We start from the raw sequence: 26689 nt of genomic DNA on the forward strand, positions 1-26689 counted from the left end.
AGTCTTCCAAAGGCGCTATTTGCCTTGGCGAGTCTGTTGTCTATCTCATTGTCGATCCTTGCATCTGATGAAATGGTGCAGCCGAGATAGGTAAACTGGTTGACCGTTTTGAGTTTTGTGTGCCCAATGGAGATGTGGGGGGGCTGGTAGTCATGGTGGGGAGCTGGCTGATGGAGGACCTCAGTTTTCTTCAGGCTGACTTCCAGGCCAAACATTTTGGCAGTTTCCGCAAAGCAGGACGTCAAGCGCTGAAGAGCTGGCTCTGAATGGGCAACTAAAGCGGCATCGTCTGCAAAGAGTAGTTCACGGACAAGTTTCTCTTGTGTCTTGGTGTGAGCTTGCAGGCGCCTCAGATTGAAGAGACTGCCATCCGTGCGGTACCGGATGTAAACAGCGTCTTCATTGTTGGGGTCTTCCATGGCTTGGTTCAGCATCATGCTGAAGAAGATTGAAAAGAGGGTTGGTGCGAGAACACAGCCTTGCTTCACGCCATTGTTAATGGAGAAGGGTTCAGAGAGCTCGTTGCTGTATCTGACCCGACCTTGTTGGTTTTCATGCAGTTGGATAATCATGTTGAGGAACTTTGGGGGACATCCGATGCGCTCTAGTATTTGCCAAAGCCCTTTCCTGCTCACGGTGTCGAAGGCTTTGGTGAGGTCAACAAAGGTGATGTAGAGTCCTTTGTTTTGTTCTCTGCACTTTTCTTGGAGCTGTCTGAGGGCAAAGACCATGTCAGTAGTTCCTCTGTTTGCGCGAAAGCCGCACTGTGATTCTGGGAGAATATTCTCGGCGACACTAGGTATTATTCTATTTAGTAGAATCCTAACGAAGATTTTGCCTGCAATGGAGAGCAACGTGATTCCCCTGTAGTTTGAGCAGTCTGATTTCTCGCCTTTGTTTTTGTACAGGGTGATGATGCTGGCATCACGAAGATCCTGAGGCAGTTTTTCTTGGTCCCAACAAAGCTTGAAAAACTCATGCAGTTTGGCATGCAGAGTTTTTCCGGCCCCGATCCGGGCAGAGAGTTGGAGGCGGCGGCCCCAGTCCAGGCAGGGTTTATAGGTTGTAGATAAATGGCTTCAATACTGATCTTCCTTTCAGTTATGAATTTAAATCAAGTTCCCAGCCCATTTTTAGGTAATCCTGAACAACTACCACCTTGGGTGGACAGGCATAATCCCCTCATAGTTATTTTAATCTCTTGTTTTAACCAGATTTGTCCATGTTGTACTTTTTCCAACATGGGTCAGTTTTTCCTCTTTTAAAGATGAAGTTATCAGCCACACACCATGATATTCAACGTGTGAGAAATTGTACTCTTAACTTTACTACTTTTCTTAATGGATTTTTAGGGGTTTGTGTGTGTGTGTGCCATGCTCCGATTTAGTGGAAAAACAAAGCAACATCTGGGTAAAGTTGTCACTAAAAAGATGTGTTTTCCTGTTTTGTTTGGATTCTAAGTGCAAAACAGTTTTCCTTGAATGAGTATGGGTCATGCTTACCTGTTGATATTATTGCTGAGAACCCTGAATGATGTAGAATAGACTGAATTTGTCTGCTTATCTTGGAGTCATTTTCTCCTTGAAATCTATTTGTTGTACAATTTGGTCTTCAGCCATGTATTTTGTCAGGGGAAATGTCTATATATGGAAGGAACCCTTTAAGAAATTCTAATGAGAGGTAGCAGACTCCGGGGAAGCAGAGGATTGAGGTGGGGCACCAGAAAAGGAGGAGACCCCCCCCCACCCAATTGAGAAGGAGAGGCAGAGGAGATGATGCATGGGGACAGTGGACCAGTGGGGAGTTCTGCAGCTAAGAACACACAGGCAGCAGGCTGTCGGCAACTCGATGTGAGGAACCTACACGCTGTGGGTTACCAGCAACTGTGATCGAGGGATTCACACCAGGTGGCAGATTGGCTGAAGGGAATACCAAGTATCGGAACAGGGATGCGAGAGGGTGCAGAGGACGCTGAAGGCTTCCTGATCATGACGAAGATTCAGATCTGAAGCTTGGGCTGCTGATGGTTTGGAATGGATTCTGGCTGCGGCAGTGCTGGAGTCAAAACCACGGACATTCACTGGTCATGTACAAGTGGTCATTTTCCTGTCTCACTCTTTAAAAAAACTTTGTTGCGCTGTTCATTTGAAATTGTGAAGTTAATTGCTGTGACCGGGAGGAACGTGTTAGGGTTTGTGATGATGTAATGGGTGGTATTATACTGACTCCACCCTACCGATATAACAGATGGAGATACTTTCCCACTGGCCAGTTTAGTGGTGGTTATAGTCTGTTAATAAAAGCCCAGTATTAGTATAACACTTGTCTGGTCCATGTCTATGACATATCAGTGTTTAAATAATTAATGTTCTAAGTTGTATAGTTTATGTAAAAAGATGGCTGCTCCAGTGTATTTTGGTTGTCTGTCATTTTTTAGATAGTAACCAATTTATTCCTAATTGTATGTTCGGCACTTTGAATCAACATGCATTGTGTTAAATGCGCGATATAAATAAACTACTACTACATTCCTTCCTCGTGACATTTATCTGCTTTGGAGGTTAATGTTCACTATGGAATTATTTTATCCAAATTTATATTCGTATTTCTTTCATCCCATGAATTTCTATTGAGCAATCCTGAATAGTGATAAGGGTGCAAACTTCAGTCAATTTCTAAAAATCTCCTAACTAGAGGAGGGTTTGCTGAAATCAATTAACATACTATATAGTGGGGATCAAACACAAGACCTTTCTGCTGTGTGCTTTGGAGACTTGATACACCTACTGAGCAGTGGGGAAAGTTATAAATAATTAATGGATCCTAGTTCAAACAAGCACTATAAAAAGTGACTAAAATATCAATATTCCTGTCTTAAATATAATGTTGCAAAATAATGATTGTGTTTAACTGTGTTCTTTTCACATTGTATCATCCAGAAAGATGGTTGGACTTGACATGATATTTTCTGAGCTCTGGAATGTTGCCAGAGAAATTAATTTTCATTGTCCTGGGAGTAATTATCACTGTTCACTCTGAGGCATTCAGCATTTTAATTTTTAAATTTAATTTAGACATGTAGCAGAGTAACTGGCCCTTTTGGGCCTACGAACCCATGCTGCCCAATTACACCCAATTGATCTACAACCCCCTGGTATGTTTTGAATGGAGAGAGGAAATCCACACAGACATGGGGAGAACATATAAAGTCCTTACAGACAGCGCCGGATTCGAACTCTGGTTGCTGGCACTGTAATAGTGTTGCACTATTTGCTACCCTAACTGTGCCGCCTTTTATTGGGTTGTACCTGACTGGGAGCCCAAAAGTCATTTTTATTCTTTCTTTACACCATTTGGCCTCTTTCTACCCACCAAGTTTCAGCTAATTGCACCAGGACAGTGTGATCCATGGATTTTAACTGTACTTCCTCATTCGTTCATATCACTTGGGTTGATTAATTTGATGCAAGTTCCTTCCTTTGCCATTGAAGCCGTGCAATCCAGTAAGATATTCTTTTAAATATTTTAATGCTCTCTGGCTTTAAAAGGATAAAGTATGCTTCCAGCTGGTTCACATTGGAACAAACTTGTGCAGGAACCATGTTCCAGGATATTCTGGGGCCAAGAGCCTTCCTTGTTCTGGATGACTGCTGGTGAGCTTAATGAGTGAGATCTAAATATCTCGAGCATTCTTTGATTTCAGAAGGTATTTGAGAGTTTGTTACTTGGAAGGGACCCAAATAACTTTCAAATGTTGTGGATGCAGTTACATAAGGGAACAGTTAGTTTGGCATTAATTGGAAATAGAAAAATGATACACTGACAAGAAAAGTAGTCCAGTATTTGGGCAGCGGAATTAGCGTAGTGGTTAGATCTAATCCATCATTATCTGTAAGGAGTTTGTATATTCTCCTTGTATCTGCGAGGGTTTTCCTCAGGTGATCCAGTTTAGGTCAATTGGATGTCATATGTGGGCCAGTAAGGCCTATTACTGTGCTATGTGTCTAAATATTAAATAAATTATACTTACTGAATGAACCTGTTTAAAAATTATGACTGTTCAGTTAGGCAAAGTACCAAAGCTTAGTCAAGTGGAATTAATGCAACATGACTTTTTAGATGTTATGCTTGAAATTATGTGACCTGTATTAATGTTTTGAAATATTGCAGGTCACAAAGAAGAGTGGACAGATTTGACGACAGACAAAAGTGCAGATTTAAGGATGGACCAAGCCAGGTATAATTTGTGTACATCATGTATTGCTTCAGGTGTCATCATTTTTTTTCCCAAGCATTTGGTGCAACAATGCTGATTGAAGGTCCACAATCTGCCCTTTCTGTTGGCACTGACTATCTTCCATGTGATTTTACTTTTAGCTGATGCAATTGAGATTCCCTTTCCAACATGGTATGGATTGTGTATTTTATTTTCCCCAGGCAATAAGGCAACTGACTCTTAGGTTCTCAGATGGTCTCTGACACTAAGTAGCCTCAGTGGAATTGATTTAACTAACTGATTTTTAATTTTAAAACATTTTATAAATGCTATTTTTTTAAATTTTATTTACAGCCTGGTAGAACTCAATGCAGGCCATTTAAAACTGTGCTGCCCAACCTGTACGATTTTGGAGGGTGGGAAGAAACCGGAGCACCCGGGGGAAACCCACGCAGATGTGGGGAGAACTTACAAACTCCTTACAGATACTATGGGATTCAAACCCGCATCATTGGCCCTGACGTGCTAACCATGTCACCCAGCTTTGTAAATGGATTACTAGTCTCAAGACATGAGGGTGGGACAGTAGCTAAAGACAAATATGGTTAAAAATGTTAAGTTGAAGAGAGCATTTTAATAAGATCACATGTATTGCATTTAAATATTTTATTATTCTTCTCTACCTTGTATTATGACAGCACTGAGAAAAAACTAAATGCCAAAGATGGAGGATTAGAAGAAGTATCTGAGAGAGGATGCAAGGCTATGTGGAGTGTTCAATTTGTGCAACAGGGAAGGATGTATAATGCTTCAGAAACTGAGTCCGGCAGCAGCAAATCAACAGAATGTTGTGAGTCTGAAGAGAAGGCAAGAAAACAGAAGTGGAAAAACCCCTTTGGTTCAGAGACTCTGAGATTTGAGCAGACCATTCAAAGTGTGGATAGGCAGACCTCTGAAAATGATAAAGATAACCAAAAAGCCCCAGTGCCCAACTTAGAAAATTCTGACTCCACAGACAAAGCGAAGAGCATCATTCCAGATAAAAAAAAGTGCAAGACCCTTGAAGAATGGGTAATCAAGGCTCCTGGGTTAAAAGACACAAGGATTACTGTGGCCTCGGAGGCTGGTGACAAAAGCACGATCCAAGAGGACCTTCACTTGAGAAACCTTGAGACCATAAATTCGACTGAAGATTTGCTTGATGAGATTTCTGTTGTCCCTGAGAGTCCACTCTTTGATTCTGGGTCCGAACAGTGTATCCCTAGCACGAGTGGAAGTGAAAGACAAGATAGTGAGAAGCGAAACTCAGGTGGTTGGTTCACTGCTAAGAAAGAGTCTGAGCCAATCTATTCTGCGCAATTAGATTTTTCAGGTCATTCTCCTCATGAGTCAAACACTGAACTTGCATGCTTTCCAACCAAAGTTTCAGAAGGTCTGGAGGACACATCCCTATGCCACAAGGTTTATTCTGTTAGTTCTTATTCTGGTAATAAAAATGATGGCAATATGATGGAGGTGGACAGGGATGTACATTGTCACTGTGAGGATTCATACTCGAAGGGAAAACGCAAAGTATTTTATGGTGTGAAGCCGGAGGAAAAAATGTACCCATCAACCAGTTCGCCTTCACAGTTTGGAAGTTGGAAAGGATCGACCAAGATGTCAACAAAAATCACTGATCATTTTGTGTACCTGGTCAGGAAGCCACAAAGGATAAATGACAAGAGGTATGTTTATTTATCAAATCTACATGTGCAGAAAAAATAGTGAATATATGGGACAGAATGGCCCTTAGTTATGATGCCCAGGTTAAGGGCAGCCTACAGGTGATAGCATTAAAAGAGGAAGTCTAACATGCCTTCCCGTGAACGCAGAACTAGTTTCCTCTCTTTTAGTTACTGTTCTTTTTCGGTTTTGTGTGCTTTTGATGCTGTTACAATACCGTGGAGATAGAGTTAGCATTTCGAGTTTTCCGACTTGTCCTAACTCGGGGACAGCCTCCTGTAAAATACGAAGTAGAGTGCCTTCGACACATTTCTTTACGTTCCTCTCATTTCAATTTGATATTGATGACATCAACCTCATCTGTTTTAAAATTTGTAATATTGAAATTTTGTTGCAAAGAGTCGATACGTTTCTCTTAATCCACGGACATCCTGATTGGTTGATTGGGTCTGAAGCAGGAAATAGCTGACAGTTCCTGTGTATCTGCGATTTGCTGCATAAAATGCAGGAATTTACGATTGTGTCGAGGTCTGGAACCTGCACGGCAGCAGAATGTATTGGCTGAACTTGCTTTAAATTGGACACTTGAAAGTATTGCCTGATAGAATAACTTCGTGCATGGTGTTGGGTTGTAGATGTTTTTTGCAGTCATGAAGGTCTGTAGTAAATGTGTTGGTTTGGTTGTGAATAGTGCTGTCGTTTCGTTCAATTTGTTATCAGATAATTGTGGAATTGAGGAGTCTGCCTGTAGTGTACATGGCACAAATTCTCTGGTATGTCGCTAGTCGAATAGAGGAGTACTTGAAAGGAATTGTTTTAAACTTTTGAGGGGCCCTTTGAGTGTTACATTGTTAGTTCAGCTGTCTCATATTACAGATTTTAAAAAAAAGTTGTATTGTAAAATCATTAGTTGCAGTATTTCTGTTTCAGAATTATCAGAAATAAAACATTTCTTTAGTTAAATTAACATTTATCTGAAGTTTTCTAATCTATATTTTAAATTTAAAGAATTCAATTACAAATTTGAATCCACAGCAGTTCTGAAATGGCCGTGAATTATCAAGGTTTTGTTCATTCTCTATTGGAGCTGTAAATGAAAGTGAAACTAATGATACTGCTGCCATTATTTTTCATACTTGGTAAGATCCGAAAACGTGGACCACCATAACCTCCTGGCTCTGTTTAGAGTAGGTCAGGGAATAATATAAGGACATGTTAATGGGCATTGTATATTTTTGGTGCTCAACTTTATTTGTGTAATTTAACATGTCATCTTTGAAGTAATTTTTAAAAAAAATGCAGCAGTCGATTGTTCGGCAAAGTACAAAAAGATCAGTACCAAGCTGACACTTGTAGGTTACTTTTTAACATGCAGACAAATTCCCTAATTTTATGAGCTAAAGGGAACTATAATAATACAATTGCCCAAAATACTATTAAATGCATTTAAACATGAACATTTTTTTTAACTGTATTAGAACCTTTAAACAAACTTTAGTGTTCATTTCTTAAAGTATGTAGATTGTATTAACATTAATGCTACCTTTGTAGGATGGTTAGCATGTACAAACTTGTGGAATAGGCTGAAACATTGGAGACTGCAGCAAGGATGAAAAAAAGAGGGTTACGGAGTAAGGAAGGGTTTAGTTTTATTTGTAGGAATATGTAGATCAGCATAAAATCGAGGGCTGAAGGGTGTGCTACTGTGCTGTAGTGTTTTTATGTCCTATAACATGTGGCATAATAGTATTTGTCACGTTAATGTGGAAGCTAATTGACATATTCATGTGTAGGATGCTTCCTGTAGGTGAAGGCAAACAACAAAATGGGGGGGGTTGGGGAGAACTTAATGAGCTCTCAGTATTTGCTTTGGGTGTTAAAATATTCTTTCTATCAGAGCAAATATGACTGATGGCCATTCTTTCAAAGAAAGAGGACAGGATCGGCCAAGTAAGATATCTTTGAGAGATGAGGGTTTCTGCTTGATCTGGCTTCTTGTTGAAATTTGATTTGTGTCGTTCACAATCCAATTCAGCACCTCCAAAGTGGTGTCCCGCAAGATGACCATAACCATATAACCACTTACGGAGCGGAAACAGGCCATGTTGGCCTTTCGAGTCCGCACCAGTTCACTGATTTTGTGTGCCCTCTTCAGGCACTGGTCCTGGTAGATCTTCATTCAATAATGATGGACGAATTCAATGCAGGTGGAATCAGTCGTAGAAATGTTTGTGAAACGTGCAGTTCAATACTTCATAGCTACTCTTCGAAAATTGAATATTCTGGTCCTTCCCCCATTTCACCCGCCACCTGGCCCCCCAACCCTGACATCCCTCTAGAAGTCTGCATCCTCTTATGCAAACAATTACCAAAGTGTAGTCACTGTGATCATGGCTGATCATCCACAATCAGTACCTCCGTTCCTGCCTTCTCCCCACATCCCTTGACTCTGCTATCTTTAAAAGCTCTATCTCTTTCTTGAAAGCATCCAGAGAATTGGTCTACACTGCCTTCTGAGGCAGAGCATTCCGATCCACACTCTCAGGGTGAAAAAGTTTTTCCTTAACTCTGTTCTAAATGGCCTCCCCTTATTCTTAAACTGCAGTTTGTGGTTCTGGATTCCCCCAATGCCGTGAACATGTAGTGTGTCCCTAGTTGTTGAAGTGTTCAAGTTTATAAGCTGTATTATACCTGTTACAGTGGGAAGGGTTCTTCCCCAAGCAGTCTAGTAAGTAACTTTCACAGCATAGTAGAAAAGGGAGAGCACCATTACAGATGATAAAGTTACAATGGAAAATATATCATTTAGTATGTAGCATTAGAGGATTGGTGTGAGGTTCATTTAGGAGGTTGGTTGCAGGGAAGAAACTGTCTCTAAATCTGGTGTGTGATTTCACATTTCTGAGCCCTCTCCCAAATAAGAGGGGAGTTTGACAAGGTTAGGGTGCGTTGTTCAATATTTTGGTTGCATTTCTCGGCGGCGGAGGTGCAGATGGAGGGTGGGAAGTTTCTGTGATGTTCTGAATTGCAGTCACCACTTTCTGCAGCTTCCTTCTGAGCTTGGACAACAGCTCCAGCACCATGCTCTGTTGCACCCAGGTGGTATTATTTTCAAGGTACACCTGTAGATGTTCTTGAGGGACATGAGTGTATCCTGAACTTCCTCAGCCTTTTTATAAAAAAAACACACAAAGGCATTGGAGCATTTCATTGTCCAGGTTAGGTCATTGGAAATACTCATTCCTCAGAATTTGAAGCCCTCCTACCGTCTCCACTTCAGCACCATTTGTTGTGGTCCACCTCCCATACAGTACATCTGCTCAAGAATCATTTTTTTTGTCTTGCAGATGTTGAGAGAGTGGGAGGATTTTTTGGCACCAAACTACATCCTCAATCACCTTTCTGAATTCCTTTTCATCATTATTTGGCCTACTGGCACTATCGATGAACTTAAATGAAGTTGGAACAGTGTTTGGCTCTGCAGTCTTTGGTGTCGAGAAAGTATACTAGAGGAGTGTGATTTTGGAGGAGTTTATTGCTACCCATCTTCTCCGAAGGGATAAGTTGCTGGTGATTATAGCAAGGCTCCAATTGGTGCTTTCAAATTGTAAAATAAAGTTAGCCTTGGCGGGGAATGCAGCAGGGGTGGAGGTAAATCCACGAACACTCAGGACTTTTTTCTCTGACTGAGGTACTTCAAGCAATTTCTGCCGATGGCAAATCAATCTGCCTTACACCAGAAGAAAGCAAGCTCTGTGTAATATTGCGCTGTTTTTATTATATAACATTAAAGGAATCTTGTGAACCATATTGCAAAATGTTCCATTTTGAAATGCACAAGGACAACTGTCAATTTTACAGCAGTCTATTTCTGTGGTCCGCATTGTTAGTTTTCTCAATTAAATTTTTCAGTCATACTGGCATTTTAAGAACATGCACAATTTTCTTTAATATTCGGAGTTCTATGGAAAACAAAAATGGCTATGGACACATAAATCTATTTTCTCAGTACCTTGTCAACATAGTTCTAAACATGTTCCTTGTGTCCTGAGATTTGCAAGTTGAATATTACATTTTTTTAACCATCAAGATGATGCCTGCATTAGTGTTTCTTGATGAAGCAACTAATTTTTATTGGATCAAAAAATGTGACTTTTTCCACAGTTCCCAAAGCATTATCCATTCTTCCAACACCTTCACTTGTTTCAGCAATCATGGGACAAATATGTACTCTGTTGTTTTCACCTGCCACTCCATGCATCCTGTGGTAAAATTAAGATTTTGACAGTTGTCTTCGTTATCTTTGCCTATTTCCTTGTCTTATTCAAGATTCAATTTATTATCATAGAAATAAAACATGAAATTTATTTTTACCTGCTGCAAGGCAGACACTGGCAGGAATTGCCGAAGTGCCCTTACAGTCGCAGAGAGAGGAGCAAAAGAGAGTCGTGCTTCCCCCCCCCCCCCCCCCCCCCCCACCAAACCTCTCACACAGTTAGGAACCCTTCAGCGCCCTTGGCACCTCCTCGCATCTTGGTTCCAATACCTGGTACCCCTCCAGCAGCCCACAGCCCAACACGAGTCTCCCAACAACAGTCTCCAGCAGCCAACAGCTTCCGCAGGTTCCTTGCCTCAAGTCGCTGGTAGCCCGCCGTATGCACTGGTCCACGACTGTGGTCCCCGTGGAACATCTCTGCTTCTTCATCTCATACCAGGGTGGTCTTTCCATCCTCTGTTGCCCTGCTCCAGTCCTCCACTACCCCGGAGTCTGCATCTTGGTGCAGACCCATGGTGGCGGGATTTCAAATAAAAACCCCCATTGGCTCCCTCAACGGACAGTTCAAAGCCGACGTCGGTCAACTGGGTGGCTGGATCCCATGGAAGCACTGCATCTCCACTCCCTGCAGGTCCGCAGTGGGGCTACTGCTACAGCAGCGCCGTCATCTTGATCTTGTGAAACTATTTCAGGATAATGTAACTTTGTAGTAAGAATGGGATAGATCAGGAAAGGTTTTTACCAATAAGAATTGCTCTGTGGCACTGGTGCTGGAAGATGTGTAGAGATGGGTGAGGTTAAAATACTGAGCTTGATTGTTATGTTCTCTAGAGTTCAACAGTCTGCCATTACTAATTTTTTCTGCTTTTTATGCAAAGTATTAGTGTCCATGGAACTAGCAGTGGTTCATTCCTAACAAAGGGGGGTCAGCTGGCAATAAAGGCAATGAATTTGAGGTTAATTATTCATGAATTGAAATCTTAAAAGTTAAATGAAAATTGGTCAAACATGTTTTTAAAGGCCAAGTTATAATTCAAAAGTACATAAAAATGCATTTCATTATGAAAGCACATTAACCTACTCAGTTTAATAATCACAGATTACAATTGTAAAAGGGTTTAATTCTATGCTTACAGTTAGTTTGAAGAGACAGCAAGAGCTAACACAAGCAAGGCTGGTCTACGTGGCAATAGAATTTCAGCATGCTTTTTTAATTATTTTAAATTTTACATTTTAAGAATATTGCACTGTTAAGGGCTCTTCCAGCCCACAACACTGTGTTGCCAAAATACCCCAATTAACCTACCAATCCCCGTATGTTTTGAAGGGTGGGAGTAAACTGGAGCACTCGGAGGAAACCTATGCAGACACAGGAGAATGTACAAACTACAGAGACTGCCAATTCAAACCTAGGGTGCTGGCGCTGTAATAATGTTGAGCTAACTGTGACACTAACCATGTCACCCTGACGTAGCCATATCTTATTCTTTTTAACACCATTTTTAAAACTTGTCCTTTGGGATTATTTATCAAAGTTAAACTTTAAATTTAGCCACGATTTGGAAACCATTTTGCTTTGGTAAATCTTACACTTTACACTATAAATACCTTCTTTTCCGAAAAACGGTTAGTCAAAGAATTGTGAAATGTCATTGGGGAAGAGCAGTATGTAGTTTGCTCAGCGTCATCGAAGTAAGCTTGTAAAATAGCTATTACCAGGTTTTGAGACTAGCTAATCATTTTAGGGTATATTTGCATTGAACTGAGCATGTTGTGTAATTGACAGAGAGTGAAGTACAACATCTGCAGAGGTGCTGCAGTAATGTGTATGTCCAACATTGGAAAGGATAGGAATCAGGAGCACTCGTCTGCTTCTGGGCTGTTCAACTGGTGCCATCAAAAATGGAACTTTCTGTAAGTGAATGTTTGAGTTTTTAACCTCCACAATACATTCCCTGCACTCTGCGCATTCTGCCAGCACTTGGTCTTTAAATTGTACTATCAGCACACCTCTATCGATTTGTAAAAGTTGAAAATGTATCATTTGATTGAATAGGTTGTAACTTGGACAAACGTGTGCTGAAGGTTTGGGCTAAAATTATGTAGTGTTGTGCATTTTTTAATCATGAGCCTTGTCTCAGTAGTTTTACTCCATTCCCTTTAGAAGTCAAAATTATATGCTGTTGCCCTTGCAAGGCATGGAAGAGACCATGACTTGCAAAGGAAGAATTATTCTTTGGACAGAGCACTTGTAATTTTTTTTCCATTTGTAAGGAATAGTGTCACAGGCCCAGAGGACCCCAAAACCCACCAACAATTGAAATTCACCAAGACAAATGGTTACTTAAACAAAAGTTGCTTTTAATTTTCTTTAAACATAAAAACAACATCAAACTTTGACTTATTACTATTGTTACAAGATCAAACCAGCAACCACAAAGAAGGCATATCACACAGGGGTAAAGATGAACAATTACTTTATTAACAAAAAATTCACCTTCAAACTTTAATTCAAAATCGCCCCCCCTTTATAACAATTCCCACTATGCAAATCTCTATAACAGTGTAGAACTAATAAACTAATATAACATATGTAATTAAAGTCTTAAGTTATATTTCCAACCAGCCCACAGAAAAACTTAGACACAAAACAAACAAGACTCACAAAAACTTCGATCTCAACCCAAGCAAAGATCATAAACAAAATTCAGTTGGTTTGGTAAACTGAAGCCAAAAGATCTTTGAGAGAGAGAGAGCACAAAATTCGAAGTTGTCTTGTGTTGCTTGCAGAGAGAGGAACAACTGGCTTGGTCCGGATCCTTCTGGCTGCCTTAGGAATGTTCATCCTTTTTGAAATCCCAACATTCTAAACTGTCCTCCAGACCATGACTCATGCTCTGGGGCTCCTTCCACTCCACAGCACCACCTGTGGTTTATCATCCAAGTCCAGAAATTATTAGATCATTTTCTGCACATGCTCAGTCCGTCTCCCACTCTCTCAGCAGTCCACCTTCACCTTAGCTCTCTAAGGCAAACTCATTTTTAACATAAAACCAGACAGCACATAGGCCAATACACAACACAGAACTCTGTAACACTATTAACTTAAGCTAACTTACCCCCTTCTAATTCTAAGTTTGTGTATGTACTCTGTGTAAAAGATCAGAAAAGTTCTTTGATTCACAATCCAATCTCACTTCTCACCTCTCCAAGTTCACCAGTATCAGGCAATTCTTATACTGTGCACAGAATTTAACATTTATGAATCTTCACCAGGCTTAAGTACTTGAAAGGTAAATGATTATCGCTCAGGAAAGTTCTTGGTTTTCAGAGAGAGGTTTGTTGCTCGTTGGACACACACAAACGGATTCTTTCCAATCAGCCACATCAATGTCTTGCCGAGGAAACTTGCCCCATCAGGGTTTTCCAGATGAGAACCTCTTTCTTTCAGGTCACCAGAGAGTTTCTTTTTTGTTTTCCTTATCTCAGGCGAAACATTATACAGCCAGCCATCTCCTCTTGTATGGACCACAGGGCTTTGAACAGGCTGAACTCACAACCCATCTTCAAAATGGGGTTTCAAACAAGCTTCCAAAAGCCACTGCAGAAAATCAGCAGTCTCTCTTTCTCTGACTGACCCTTCCATTTGCACCTCTGTGAAAATCTCTAGCACAGGAGTTATTCTCTTTGCAGAATTGTAGGTACCACCTTATGCATAACTCTTGCATTTTTAAATGAGATCTGTTTTGAAGTGTTTGCATCCTAACTACTCCCATAATCTGTCTCCTTCAAAAACCTATCTATACATAATATAAATTATGACATAATCTCCTAAAGAGATAAGAGTACAGTACTCGAAAAGTAAAGATCAAGGTCAACAGTGCATTGAGTTGGCTACACCTTTTTCCCCTTGGCCAAAATGCATGCATTATATTTATAAATGTAGCAAATAGTTAACAATTTTCTTTTTTCAAGTACTTTCCTCATGATTTAACCAGAGGAATGAAGACCTGTGTAGGGTGTAGCATCTCACAAAAGAGGAAGAAGGTTTTTTTTAAAGAGCATGTTTTCAACTTTTCAAAATAGCTTTAAAACAACGTGCTAAAAGTTGATCTTTGGTTTTAAAGGTTTCATCTGAAGCTCGTGTGAAGAGATTGATAATAATACTTCACAACTACATTTAAATAGTGTAAATTGTGCCACAATAATGACTTTCATTCAAAGATGCTTTTTTTAAGCCAAAAAAAAGATTATTTTCTTCAAACCGCACCCTATGCTGATATCATGTTCCTTGATTCTTTTAACATACAAAAGTTAATTTCAGCCTTGAGCATAATCAGCGGCTGAGCCCACTGCAGTTGGTCTGGATGGAGAATTCCAAAGATTCAGTCTCCTGCTTGAAGATATTTGTTCAGATTCAAATCATAATTTAAGATTGGCTAAATATGCAAAAGTTGTATCATATTCATTTCATTAACTGCACCCAAATCATCAGATTATTCATTCTTCCTCATTGCACAATGCTGGCTCTAAAATAGTTGGTTAATTTATTGATTCCTCAACATCCTGAAATAAAATGATTCTTAATACTCCATGAATGTCCTCTCAGTACTATTGCTGATAATGTGGTATGCCCTTCTTGAATATAGATTAAAAACCTCCGTACTTTCATTTTGTGCATCTCCTAATTTATTGATTCAAATTATGTTCTACGTAAGCGACCCTGTGTTATGACAATTCGAGCAATGGGAATTCATCCTTGCAGAATTCACCAATCACAACCCAAAATTTGAGATGAGAAATAAAATTCACCCCTGTTTCTTACCTGGATCTTCAAAATGGGGTTTCAAACAAGCTTCCAAAAGCCACTGCGGAAAATCAGCAGTTTCTCTTTCTCTGATTGGGAAAAAAGGATAGAAATTTCAAAAATAGAATTAGTTTCTTAAGTATTACATAAGCTTCATTGTGCAAATATGGGTGCCATAATCTGCAAAAACATATTATACTTCTTCCTTAAATTGTAAGTAATTTTCTCCAGGGGAACACAACTATTCATTTCCGGATTCCATCTGACTATATCCAGAAGGGAATCAGACTTCCAGATAACCGCAGTCCATTTCCTGGCCACCGCCAATGCAATTTTAAGAAATTCCAACTGGTACTTTGCCTCATTTTGGGTCTGATGACTACAATATTTCCTAGGAGAAACAATACTGGACTTTGTGGTAATAATCTGATTTAATACAATTCTTAAATTTTGCCAAAATGGTTTCAGTTTAGAGCATGACCAAGTGGAATGTATATGGTACCTGTTTCTTCCCCACATCTAAAGCACATATTGGGATACTAGAATTTAATTTATGCAACTTCTGTGGGGTAAGATATAGCTGATGCAAGAAGTTATATTTCACCAGTCTATATCTTGCATTAATTGTATTAGACATGCAGTCATGACATAAATTGGACCATGTCTTATCATCAATACTAATAGTCAAGTCTGATTCCCACTTAGGAGTGCCTAATTGAAATAAAGAATACATCACTAATGTAAATTTCTTTGTGATCCCATTTTGAATCCGAATCTCCATTTTACTGCACTCTGGTAGAATCATGGTTGGTCCTAATTCATCTCTGAAGAAAGCTCTTAATTGAAAGTAGCCTAAGATTGTATTATTATGAATATTGTATTTATTTTTTAAAATGTTCAAATGACATTAATTGCCCTTGCACATAATAATCTTCCACATATCTGATCCCTTCATGGGCATGTAAAATTAAATTATGTTAAAGGAATTAATCTACTTTGAATCAAGGAAGTTTTTGGAGTAATTTTTTTCTTCATCCAATTAGATTGTTCAATTTGTGCCAAATATTCAAAATATGCTTTATTAACGATGTCTCCTTACCAGCATTTTTATATAAAATCTTCTACTACTCTCTCTCTCTCTCTCTCTCTCTCTGACTTTGTGCAGTTCAACTTCCTCCCATGAAGGCTTGTCTCTTCCATCAAAGAAGAAACAGTTGGATTTTCTAAATTGGATCCCAGATCCTGATAGTTCTGCTTTATCCTTCTGTCTCTCTTTTTCCTCATTCTGTTTTCTTATTTACTTTTGTAAAAATTTCTTTCCTTTCAATTTCTTCTTTCTTTTTCTTATCAAAGCATTTTTGTTTGGGGGGGAGAAGGAGAATGTTTTGTTTTTGAAATTTGGACAACCTGTATCAATGATTCCTTTTCATTTATTCTCTGTGTTAGTGATAGTTAATTCTTGATACTTGTTTGACCACAAAATTAAAATAAAATAATTCCAAAAAAAAAGAAAATGAGTCAAGAGCAAAAATGATTATTTTTTCCTTATTGTGCAAGCAATTTTGGATAAAGGCAAAGACCCTTAATAAATAGTTTATGCAGAGTCCATGTTTGACTTATTACATCAAAGTACAAAAGATAGGAACATGGTTTCATTACTTAATATCTTGTTATCAGCCAAGCCCCTGCTGAAGATTAATCTTGGAACTAGTTTCTATTAGTTCTTACTTGTTTTATCATTAATCACAAACCCCAAGCATCTGTTTTTCTTTAACCCTCTCCTGTCATTCAGTTTCATTTATTTCTGACTGTAGGCTTGTTGTCCTGATTTAAAAAATCATGAATTATAATATAATTCTCTCTGGTTCAAAAAAAATGAATAAAATTCAATTCTGCAGAATCAATGTTTGGAGTTGTGGGGGGGGAACAAAGAGAAGTAAATACAATAATTTTTTCAACCCTTGTGACTTGATGCATGCGCAATATGGCCTGAATATTGCAATGTGGGTTTTTTTCTAGGAACACAACTCCCTACCCTGGTAATGTGGAGGTGACCTAAATACCATTGAACCAGTTACAAAATGGCAGTCTGGTAGTTTAATATTTACATTTTCCATGTGAGATTTTTTTAAACAACTTTGAATTAATTCAAAAGGCAAATCCTTGATTTTGCTCACCTACAAGATTATGCTATTTTGCTTTGCATTTAATAGTCTGAACAATAAAAACAGTCCCATAATTTAAGTTTGTAATATTTTTTTATGGTTTGTGTGGAATGGTTGACAATATAGATACAAATTGTTGCCTGAATTTCAAATGGAAGTTATAGTATTGTTTTGGTAACAAATGTTTGACTTTTAGAAGAGGCAATTGCATGGAAGATAAGAGGACTCCTCGAGGAAGGCATACCGCAGATGTCAAATGGCTTGGAACTCCAATCTCCGAGATGAGAAGAATGCCAGAGTGCAGTGGCACTTTGCCAGCTTTAAGAACATCTGGCAATCATTCAGTAACCATCAGAGTAAGTTAATGTCAAGACTTTTTTTAGACATACGAGAAGATTTCTACATTCACCTTTTTATTAAGCAAGATGAGAGAAATTTCACTGTTCCTCTTCCAACCAAGCCATTGGGTCTGTTTGAAGTGTCGTGATGTTATTAACCTATTTTTGTGGGTTGGGATTAAATCCTCAAAAGGATGAGCCAAATTTGTTTCCAGTTAGATTACATAACACTAATTAAAATTAATTCAATTGTTTTTTTAGCTTAATTGTCAATTCTACATTTACAAATTTGAAATATTGCTCAAAATACCTCATGGCAAATGATAAAACATAAATTGGAAGCTGCAGTAAAACATGCTTTTTTTTAAAGCTTATTTCTATAAAGAATAGGAATGTTTTTTTTCCAACTAATGTTTAAAGGGATGTCTGGCAAAACGATTTACTTTGCAAACCTGTAAATTTATTTTCATCATATAATGGTTATTATTAGGTTTGTGCTTATATTGCAGACAGACTTGTTGAAAAGTGGTGAAGTTCCTCGACCCTTTCCCACATACTTCAAAGATGCTTGGGATGACAAGCATGTGAAAATGCCTTGTTCTGAGCAAAACCTTTTTCCAGTTGAAAATGAGGTAAAGTGTGCCGATATTTTTTATACTAATTTTCCTGTTTCTGTTTAAAAAATGTTCTAACCAAAATTTAATTTGTTTTACTTTGGAGATACAGGCCCCTCCCATCCATGAGCCTATGTGACTCAAACACAGCCGTGTAATCAATTAACCTACTAACCTTGTTCGTCTTTGGAAAATGGGGTACAGGGAGAATGTGCAAATTCTTTACAGCAGCAGATTTGGTGTAATACCATTCCACTAACTATGCTGCTGCCTTTTACTGAGGGATACCATAGAGTAATAATGACAGTTGTCAAACTTGAGAATTCTTATTTCCACTTTTTAACAGCTTCTTGCAGCATTTACATTCAAATGTAAAAATATACTTTCATGTGGCATAAACTGGAACTTGATTGTTTTCATTCTAACTTTCAAATAGATTTTCTTATAAATCACAATCCTACCTTGTTTACCCTGCTATAATATTCAATAAAAGTTCCTTAGTCTAAAAATGATAGTGGGAAATGAAATTGATAGAGGCAAAATGGCAAATTTGGAGAAGGAGCAGAATAGGGGAGAATCTGGGAATTAATTTTGTCTGATTTTCTTGGAACAGTGTGGATGTTGTTAGGTGCATCACTTCCTCTTCATGAGTCATGGAATATTTGTGACATTTAATACAATGACTACTCATGACAAAAAACTTTTATTACAAGGGCTCAGACCCAAAACATAGGTTATGTATCTTTACCTCCTATGGATGCTGCGAGACCTACTGTGTTCCTCCAGCATTTTTATATTTTTACTACAATGACTGCAGACTTACAACACTTTCCACATCTTGATAAAGGGCTCAAGCCCGAAACATCAGTTATGTATTTTTACCTTTGCTATATAAAGGACACTGTTTAACCTGCTGAATTTCTCCGACATTGTGTTTTTACTTCAACTACAGTGTCTACAGACTTTTGTGTTTTGCTCAAAACTTCCAGGACAATTCTGTTCCACTTGGAGGTACTCTGAGCAGAGATTTTGGCATGAGGTTTCAGCCCTAGCTATCATTTAGAAGTTATACATGGAATTCGGCAAATCAGAAAATAGCCTTGAGCGTTGCAAGACACGTTTTAAAGTTAACATCCAATTCTCTGAGAAATGGATGACAAAGAATATCATGTTTATTGTCTATATATTGTGAATTCGTAATAGTGATGGGTAATCAGAAAACATTATTGCTATTTGTGACTGGGTCTCGGTGGACTTGGCACAAATTTTTGGAAATTGGATTTTTTTTTCCCTGTATAGTTTAATTAAAAGAAAACTTTTTAGATTTATTTCAATTGTCATCAATTTTACAATTGTCATCAATTTTGTTCATCTGGTGCTTTTTCAAAGGAAAATTGAGATTTGAAGAATAAACCTTTTTTAATGTTTCCTGTTTGTTTATGTTGTATTAATTCTGCTACATTGCTTTTGAACATTCACCACACTACAATGTGTGAAAACCTTTTTTCAGGATGGAACCAAGAATGTGAGCAGTCGATGGGAATTGATTCAAATAGCACTGTCTCAAAAATTTGCCAATTCGCTGGATGTAAAGGTGAGGTGTGAAATAAAATTAAATATGTCATGGTGTGTATGGCTTGAAAGGGATTTCACTCCATTTGTTTGAAATACAATTGTAATGTTAGATTTATAATTACACTTGTTGAGCAGTATTTGAAATCTACTTGGATGTTAGCTTTTCACTCTTTGAGCATTTGTGCACAATGGTATCTGTGGTCAGTAAGTGGATTTATTGGCATGTCAGGAACAACGGGAGGCCATGTTATCCTTCATTCATTCTGTCGTTCAATTAGATCAAGGCTGATCTGTAATCTAACTCCGTATATCTGCCTCCCCTCATTTGACATTGTATAGTCAATTAAGATTAAAGATAAATTGCAGTCAACTCAGTCGACTAATAAAGTTTCACAAAATATCAAGTATCGTGAGAAGAGTTCTTCTGCAAGCAGACTAACAGGTTATCTCTAACATTTGTACAGTTCTGTAAAGGGTAAATATTGGGTCACCATTTCTGCAACATTCTCATGTAGAAATAATTTTTAACCATCACTCCTGAAAGAAATTATAATTGTTAGCTATTGCTCCCAGGTCTCTAATACCCCAATCAGCAAGGATGAATTTGCAGGTGGTCCGGATTTCAGGCGAGAGTTTAGTTAACAAAGTTCTGCAAGGGATTTTTATCAAATGACCTTTGCATGTACCTCCAAATAAAAGCCATATTGGGGTGGGGGGGGGGGGGGGGAAGAATTCAGTTGTATCTCCTTCCTTTTAAAATACATGCTAACTTCCAGCTTTTTAAGGTGTTAAATGCACTCTATCCTTAATTATGTACTTAGGAATAGGAGTTGAACATAACCTGTTTGCAATTCCATAACTTCTTATCATTTCAATGAAATATTAGAACAATGTGGTCTATATTTTAATTTAAAGGACTGTTTGTTGAATCTGGGGAATTTGTTACAATCAGGCTTTGCATGTTCTCTTTTAATTCATGGAATAAAAACATAGTTTGTGATGAAGGTTTTATTTTCTTTACATAAATTTTAGGAAGTCACTAATCTATTAGTTTTCCTGGGAGGCTTGGAACCATCCTCTCCAATTGCCGAATGTATTCTTCAAATGAAATCAGTTAAATAACTGTTGCTTGGATTTTTCAGGATGCAATACTGAAGTACAATGCAGGATATGCAAAAAAATGGGACTTCACTATTCTGAATTATCTTTGTTCTGAGGTAAGAAAATTACAATGAATGCAAGGATATGAATCAGTACTGTTTTAAAATCCCACTTGGCATAAGCAGTTGCTTGAGTTCATGTGTGTTAAGCAAAATATTACAAGTGTTCTTCCAATTTTAATTGAAATAATTTTTCTTTTGGGGTGTTGCTTGGCTAATTCAAAGCTGAGTACTTTTAACAAAATTGGTTGAAAAATTTTATCAATATTAGACTTAATTTAAAATTTCAATGAATTCCAAAATTGCCCATCATTTAATGGGGAGAGGAAGAAGCAGATGAAATTATCAAAATCCACCAGCACACCAGCTTGTTTTTAAGTCATCAGTTAAAGTCAGTGAATTACTGGTGTTGAAACCAAGAATAAATGACATTGATATTATATTGAAATGCATCAGTCAAAACCCTTTTGGCCAGTGCTTCTATCTGAATGTATGAGACCAGTATGTCCAGGACCTGCAAATGAGATGTTGCACTGTTTACTCAATTCAGATTATATAATCAATTTTTAGAGCACTGAATGCTTACCTTGTAGTGTTGCATCAATTCAAGTTATTGGATAATTAAGATAAGGGTAGTTAAAAGAACTTGAAACTTTTAGTAGAGTAAAAGTCTGAAAATCTGGATGCCAGAAATCGAGACCACTTAAGAATCCAGACTTCTTGAAAACTCTCGCCTGAAATCTGGACCACCCAAGAATCCAGTCTTCTTGAAAATGCTCTGCTTTTGCGTGTGTGTATGTGCACGCATGCAAGCATAAGCACCACAAATGCACGGCGACAACAAATAGCGATGCAAAAGTTGCGGAAATCTATTTTATAGGAAAAAATGTTTTGTTAATAAACTATCAAAATTTACCTGTTTATTCTCCTTAAATTTGTATTTTAAAAGTGCTGCCTGAGAATCCGGAAAATTCAGACTGGCCCAATCCCAGAGCAGTCTGGATTTTAGGACTTTTATTAGTACAGGTTTTGCTTCCCAGGTAATATTGTTTTATAAAATCAAATGCGGCCAAGGCTCAAACTCACAGGAGGAGGTTAGAATTTTAGAAGCTGTTTAATGTCGCTTAAATCTAGTTGTTTGGAGTTCTGCATAACTAATTCTGATTACTTGAAGTTGTGCAAATGTATTCTCTGGGCATCCATGTTTAGCGTAGCAGTTAGCACAACACTATTCCAGCGTTAGTAAGCTGGGGTCAAATCCGACCGTCTATAAGGAGTTTCTCCCCGTGTCTGCATGGGTTTGCTCCAAACGCTCCGGTTTCCTCCAACCCTTCAAAACATACCAGGTTAGGCGTAATTGGGCAGCATGGGTTTGTGTGCCAGAAGGACCTGTTACAGTGCTGTATGTCGACATCTAAATTTTAAAATAAAAATAACATATTGCAGAACAATATTTACATTTTTTTTAAAAAAGCAGTTGTGGATTTCTATATAGATCATTCTTGAGTTGTAATTGAAAATTCCATGTGCTTGATCATTATTCTCTGTAGAGAATTCTTGTGTTTTTCTCCTGAAGGCAAACAATTAGGAAGACGTTTGATTCATTGGCCTTCATTACAGGAGGATTTTCACTTCTTAGTGGAATTATATGGGCATTTGGTGAGGTCAGACCTGAAGTATAATGTACAGGTCTTGCTTGAGACAGGATGCATGTTCAATAGATGAAGTGCAGTGAAGGGTCTCAGTATTAATACTGCACTTGGTGTGATGCACCTAGGAGAAGAAGTTGAGGAGAGTGAATCTATACTGTCTGTGGTTCAGAAAAATGAGAGATCTCATTAAAAGATTTGAAAAGATTGAGTTGTAATCATGTATTTCTCTGGCTGTGGTTAGAAATTGGGAAGGGACCAGTGTCTCCAATCAGAATTTACTGTCATGAACAGCACAGTTAGCGTAGCAGTTAGTGCAATGCTGTTACAGCACCTGCAATATGGGTTCGAATCCAGCGCTCTCTGTAAGGAGTTTGAGTGGTTGTGTGGGTTTCCTTCCACGCTTCAGAACATACCAGGGCTACTCACAGGCTGAAAGGGCCTTTTACCCTGCTGTATTTAAAATTTTAAAAATTAAATTAAAATTTTAAATTTAAAAACATGTTATGAAATTTGTCAAATTCTTCACCCAAGGGAGTTGAGGGCTGAATTTCCACATCTTTTTGAGGCAGGGGCTTATTTTAGGTACTAAAAAAAATTAAGTTAAATTCCAATGAGTCCTGGATTGTACAGCCAGGATGTAATTAAATAATAGCAAAGGCTCAGGGGTCTAAATGGCCTACATCTGTTTTTTTTTTCTTGTGTTCTAAGTCGTGTTAAAGAACACAAAACATCAATTTGACGGTGTGCAATTTAATGTGTACTTCAGATGTAACTAAATAGTCAATTTTAGTACAGTTCTTCTGTAGAACTTTGTGTTGAATCTAATTGCCATTGTCTTTCTAATCCAAGAATAGTCTATTTTCACTTTTGAATTGATATTTACCAAGATTGTGCTGTATTTGTACAGAAATTGAATGCAAGGGGGTGTCAGACAACAGAAGGTACACAAACCCCAGAGAATATTACCTTCATTGCCTGTTATTAAAATTGTCAAAATCGCCAATGAAGTCAGATGGAATATCATTTTGTACTTCACCCAAAGTAAATTTAAGATGGTGATGTAATTTCCTAAGTGTATTTAAAAAAAAACCTTTAAGAGGTTGGGTAGGTAATTGGATTAAAGATGGAAAAGTCTCAACTTTGCAGGGTTGGAAAGAATACTACTGTGTACATGTGTATGCAGTTTCTCATATCAGGAAAATGTACCTGAAGTTTTAAAACTAAGGTTCAAAGTAATCCCTTGTGTATATCATTTAATAACTTTGTTGGCTTTCAGCTATCACAGCTGGACAGATTTCTTTCCCCTTTGATAAATCTCAATTTTGGGTCAAAATCAAGCAATTACTGAAAATAAAGGTCAAGCATTTTTGGAAATACGTAGCAAGTTTCATGTATAAACACTTCAGAAATGAAAGCTGAAAAATTAACATTCCCTGAATCCCAACAGAGTTTGAAATGGGAGTTGCAACATGGAATCAGTTATTGGGCCCAGCTGTTGTGTACTGCATATTTACGCTCCACTTGAGCTTCCTCCAACTACTCTTTATCTGTCTTCTCAATACATTATCCCATTGTCCTCCTTCTGTTGAATTAGTTGACCATTAATTTATTTTATATTGCGATTGAAATGTACAATAGTTTTCAGATAAATCCTCACTTCTATTCTGCACCGAAGGACCTCGTATTCCAATGCACTTACCAGTTTGCAAGCTGTAAACTGCGATGTAGAATTGGAAGGATAATCTTTTTCATGCTTGGTATTCTTTTGATTGTTTCTCAAAGAAGCTAGATCTTGAGGGATTTTGACAGAGTGGATATGGTATAATTGAGAACTTGGAGATCACTATTTAAAAAGTAAGGTCACCCGACGAAGACAGACAAACTGTTTTTGACTCAGAAAATGAAAATCTGTGAAACTCTTCTTCAAAGGAAAGTGCAGGTAAAGTCTGAATATTTTAAAGACAGAGATAAAGAGTCTAGATTATCAAGATGTAGGCAGGAACACAGTTTAAAATAAGATTATTAAGTACAGTGGTGGAGCAGGCTTGAGGGGGTGAAGGGTCCTAATTTGCGTGTTTGTTTGTGAAGATATCAGGGAGAACTTTGTCTCCAAATAAGCTTCAAAATAGTAGCAGGAATTATTTTGCAGTCTCCCAGCAGTTCAGTCAGAATTAATCTGTTTCTCACACTTAATTGGTTGGTTGATTCCATTTGAGTTTGTTTCCAATCAATTTCTGCCATGCTAATCAACATCTTCCTTCCTCCAATACTGTTGAAAAATGAATGATGCATTTACTTCAAACTTTTCTACAAAATGGCTGGCTGAATAACAAAGAGGAGTCCCACCATGAAATTATTTTTGATACTATTTCTGCAGGTTAAGGCATTGTACACTAGTTTTATATGGAATAGTCTGTCGTAAGATTTTGAAATACAAGGCTGAATCACCTGCTCACATTTTGGAGGAGATTCAACTTCCTCTAGTTAGTACCACCAAGAAGTGTAGAAGAGCAGCTCCTTGAACCTGTTTGCAATCATGATTTTTCAACACTGCCAATCAGAAAGTGAAGTTCAGTAGTTCTGAAGAAGTGCCTTCGATCGAAAAAGTTGATACTGTTTCTCTTTCCATAGACACTTCATTGTTTTCAGTGTTTTCTATTTTAATACAATCTAATGGTTTTATATAGCATTGTACAGGATTGGAATGAACCTTTTCTCCATCTTCTCAAAAGCTTCCACATCCATCCTGTAACATGGTGACCAAAACTGCACTTTATACATCAAACGATGTTTAACCAAATTCTTTTTATTCCACAACTGCAACATAACTTTTTATACTCAACTGCCTCATTGATGTATTGTATGCCTTCTTTGTTACCCTATCCATTTGTGTTACTACTTTTAAGGATCGATGAAGTTCCAGTTTATTATCATCATATAATTGTAAAGTACAATTGGACAAAACAGTGTTCTTCGGTCCTCTGTGTAAAAACATGCAAACACGTGTATAGCCATAGCACACATATTTAGAAGCAATTTACAGTATGAAAATATGCAGTACAGGAACATGATCCTTTATCCGGACACCTAAAATCAGGAAAGCTCCAAAATCCGGCAAGTGGGGAGAGAGATGGCAGTGCAAGTCGGGCGGGGTGGGGGGAGGGGGGACACCGGCAGTGCGAGTCGGCCGGGCGAGGGACCGGCAGCGCGAGTCGGCCGGGCGAGAGACCGGCAACGCGAGTCGGCCGGGCGAGAGACCGGCAACGCGAGTCGGCCAGGCGAGAGAGAGAGACCGGCAGCTTGAGTCGGCCGGGCGAGAGACAGACCGGCAGCGCAAGTCAGGCGGGTGAGGGGGGAGGGAGACTGGCAGCACGAGTCGGGCGGGTGAGGGGAGAGGCCAGCAGCGCGAGTCGGGAGGGAGACCTGCAGCTCAAGTCGGGCGGGCAAGGGTGGGGGGAGATGGCAGTGCGACTGGAAGGGGGTGGGGGTGAATATGGCAGCACAATTCGGGTGGGCTTAAATCTGGCTTTCTGAAATCTGGAAAAATGTGAAATTTGGAACACACTGTCCCCCAAAGGTTCCGGATAAAGGACTGTGTGTGTGTGTGTGTGTGTGTGTGTGTGTGTGTGTGTGTGTGTGTGTGTGTGTGTGTGTGTGTGTGTGTGTGTGTGTGTGTGTGTGTGTGTGTGTGTGTGTGTGTGTGTGTGTGTGTGTGTGTGAGAGTGACGGTGGCCAGTGGAGAGCTCGCCATATAACACGATCTTGGAAAGGCGATGGTCCTCCATTCTGGAGATGTGACCTACCCAGCGCAGTTGGATCTTCAACAGCGTGGATTCGATGCTGTCGGCCTCTGCCATCTCGAGTACTTCGATGTTAGGGATGAAGTCACTCCAATGAATGTTGAGGATGGAGTGGAGACAATGCTGGTGGAAGCGTTCTAGGAGCCGTAGGTGATGCCGGTAGAGGACCCATGATTCGGAACCGAACAGGAGTGTGGGTATGACAACGGCTCTGTATACAGGAGTGTGGGTATGACAACGGCTCTGTATACGCTAATCTTTGTGAGGTTTTTCAGTTGGTTGTTTTTCCAGACTCTTTTGTGTAGTCTTCCAAAGACGCTATTTGCCTCGGCGAGTCTGTTGTCTATCTCGTTGTCGATCC

At 38.7% G+C, this 26689-nt stretch overlaps 1 protein-coding gene across 2 annotated transcripts in view; it reads left to right on the top strand.

Annotated features, from left to right (window-relative positions):
• parga (poly (ADP-ribose) glycohydrolase a) overlaps positions 1-26689 on the top strand; it is a 138243-nt gene that overhangs the window by 1781 nt on the left and 109773 nt on the right. For both annotated transcript variants that reach the window (XM_069885430.1, XM_069885431.1), the window contains exons 2-7: positions 4171-4237; positions 4915-5943; positions 17386-17545; positions 18037-18159; positions 19652-19735; positions 20859-20933. In XM_069885430.1, coding sequence (XP_069741531.1) covers positions 4171-4237; positions 4915-5943; positions 17386-17545; positions 18037-18159; positions 19652-19735; positions 20859-20933 — 1538 coding nt within the window. The remainder of the gene's footprint in view (positions 1-4170; positions 4238-4914; positions 5944-17385; positions 17546-18036; positions 18160-19651; positions 19736-20858; positions 20934-26689) is intronic.

The sequence above is a fragment of the Narcine bancroftii genome, chromosome 6, assembly GCF_036971445.1.
Source record: "Narcine bancroftii isolate sNarBan1 chromosome 6, sNarBan1.hap1, whole genome shotgun sequence".
NCBI lineage: Eukaryota > Metazoa > Chordata > Chondrichthyes > Torpediniformes > Narcinidae > Narcine > Narcine bancroftii.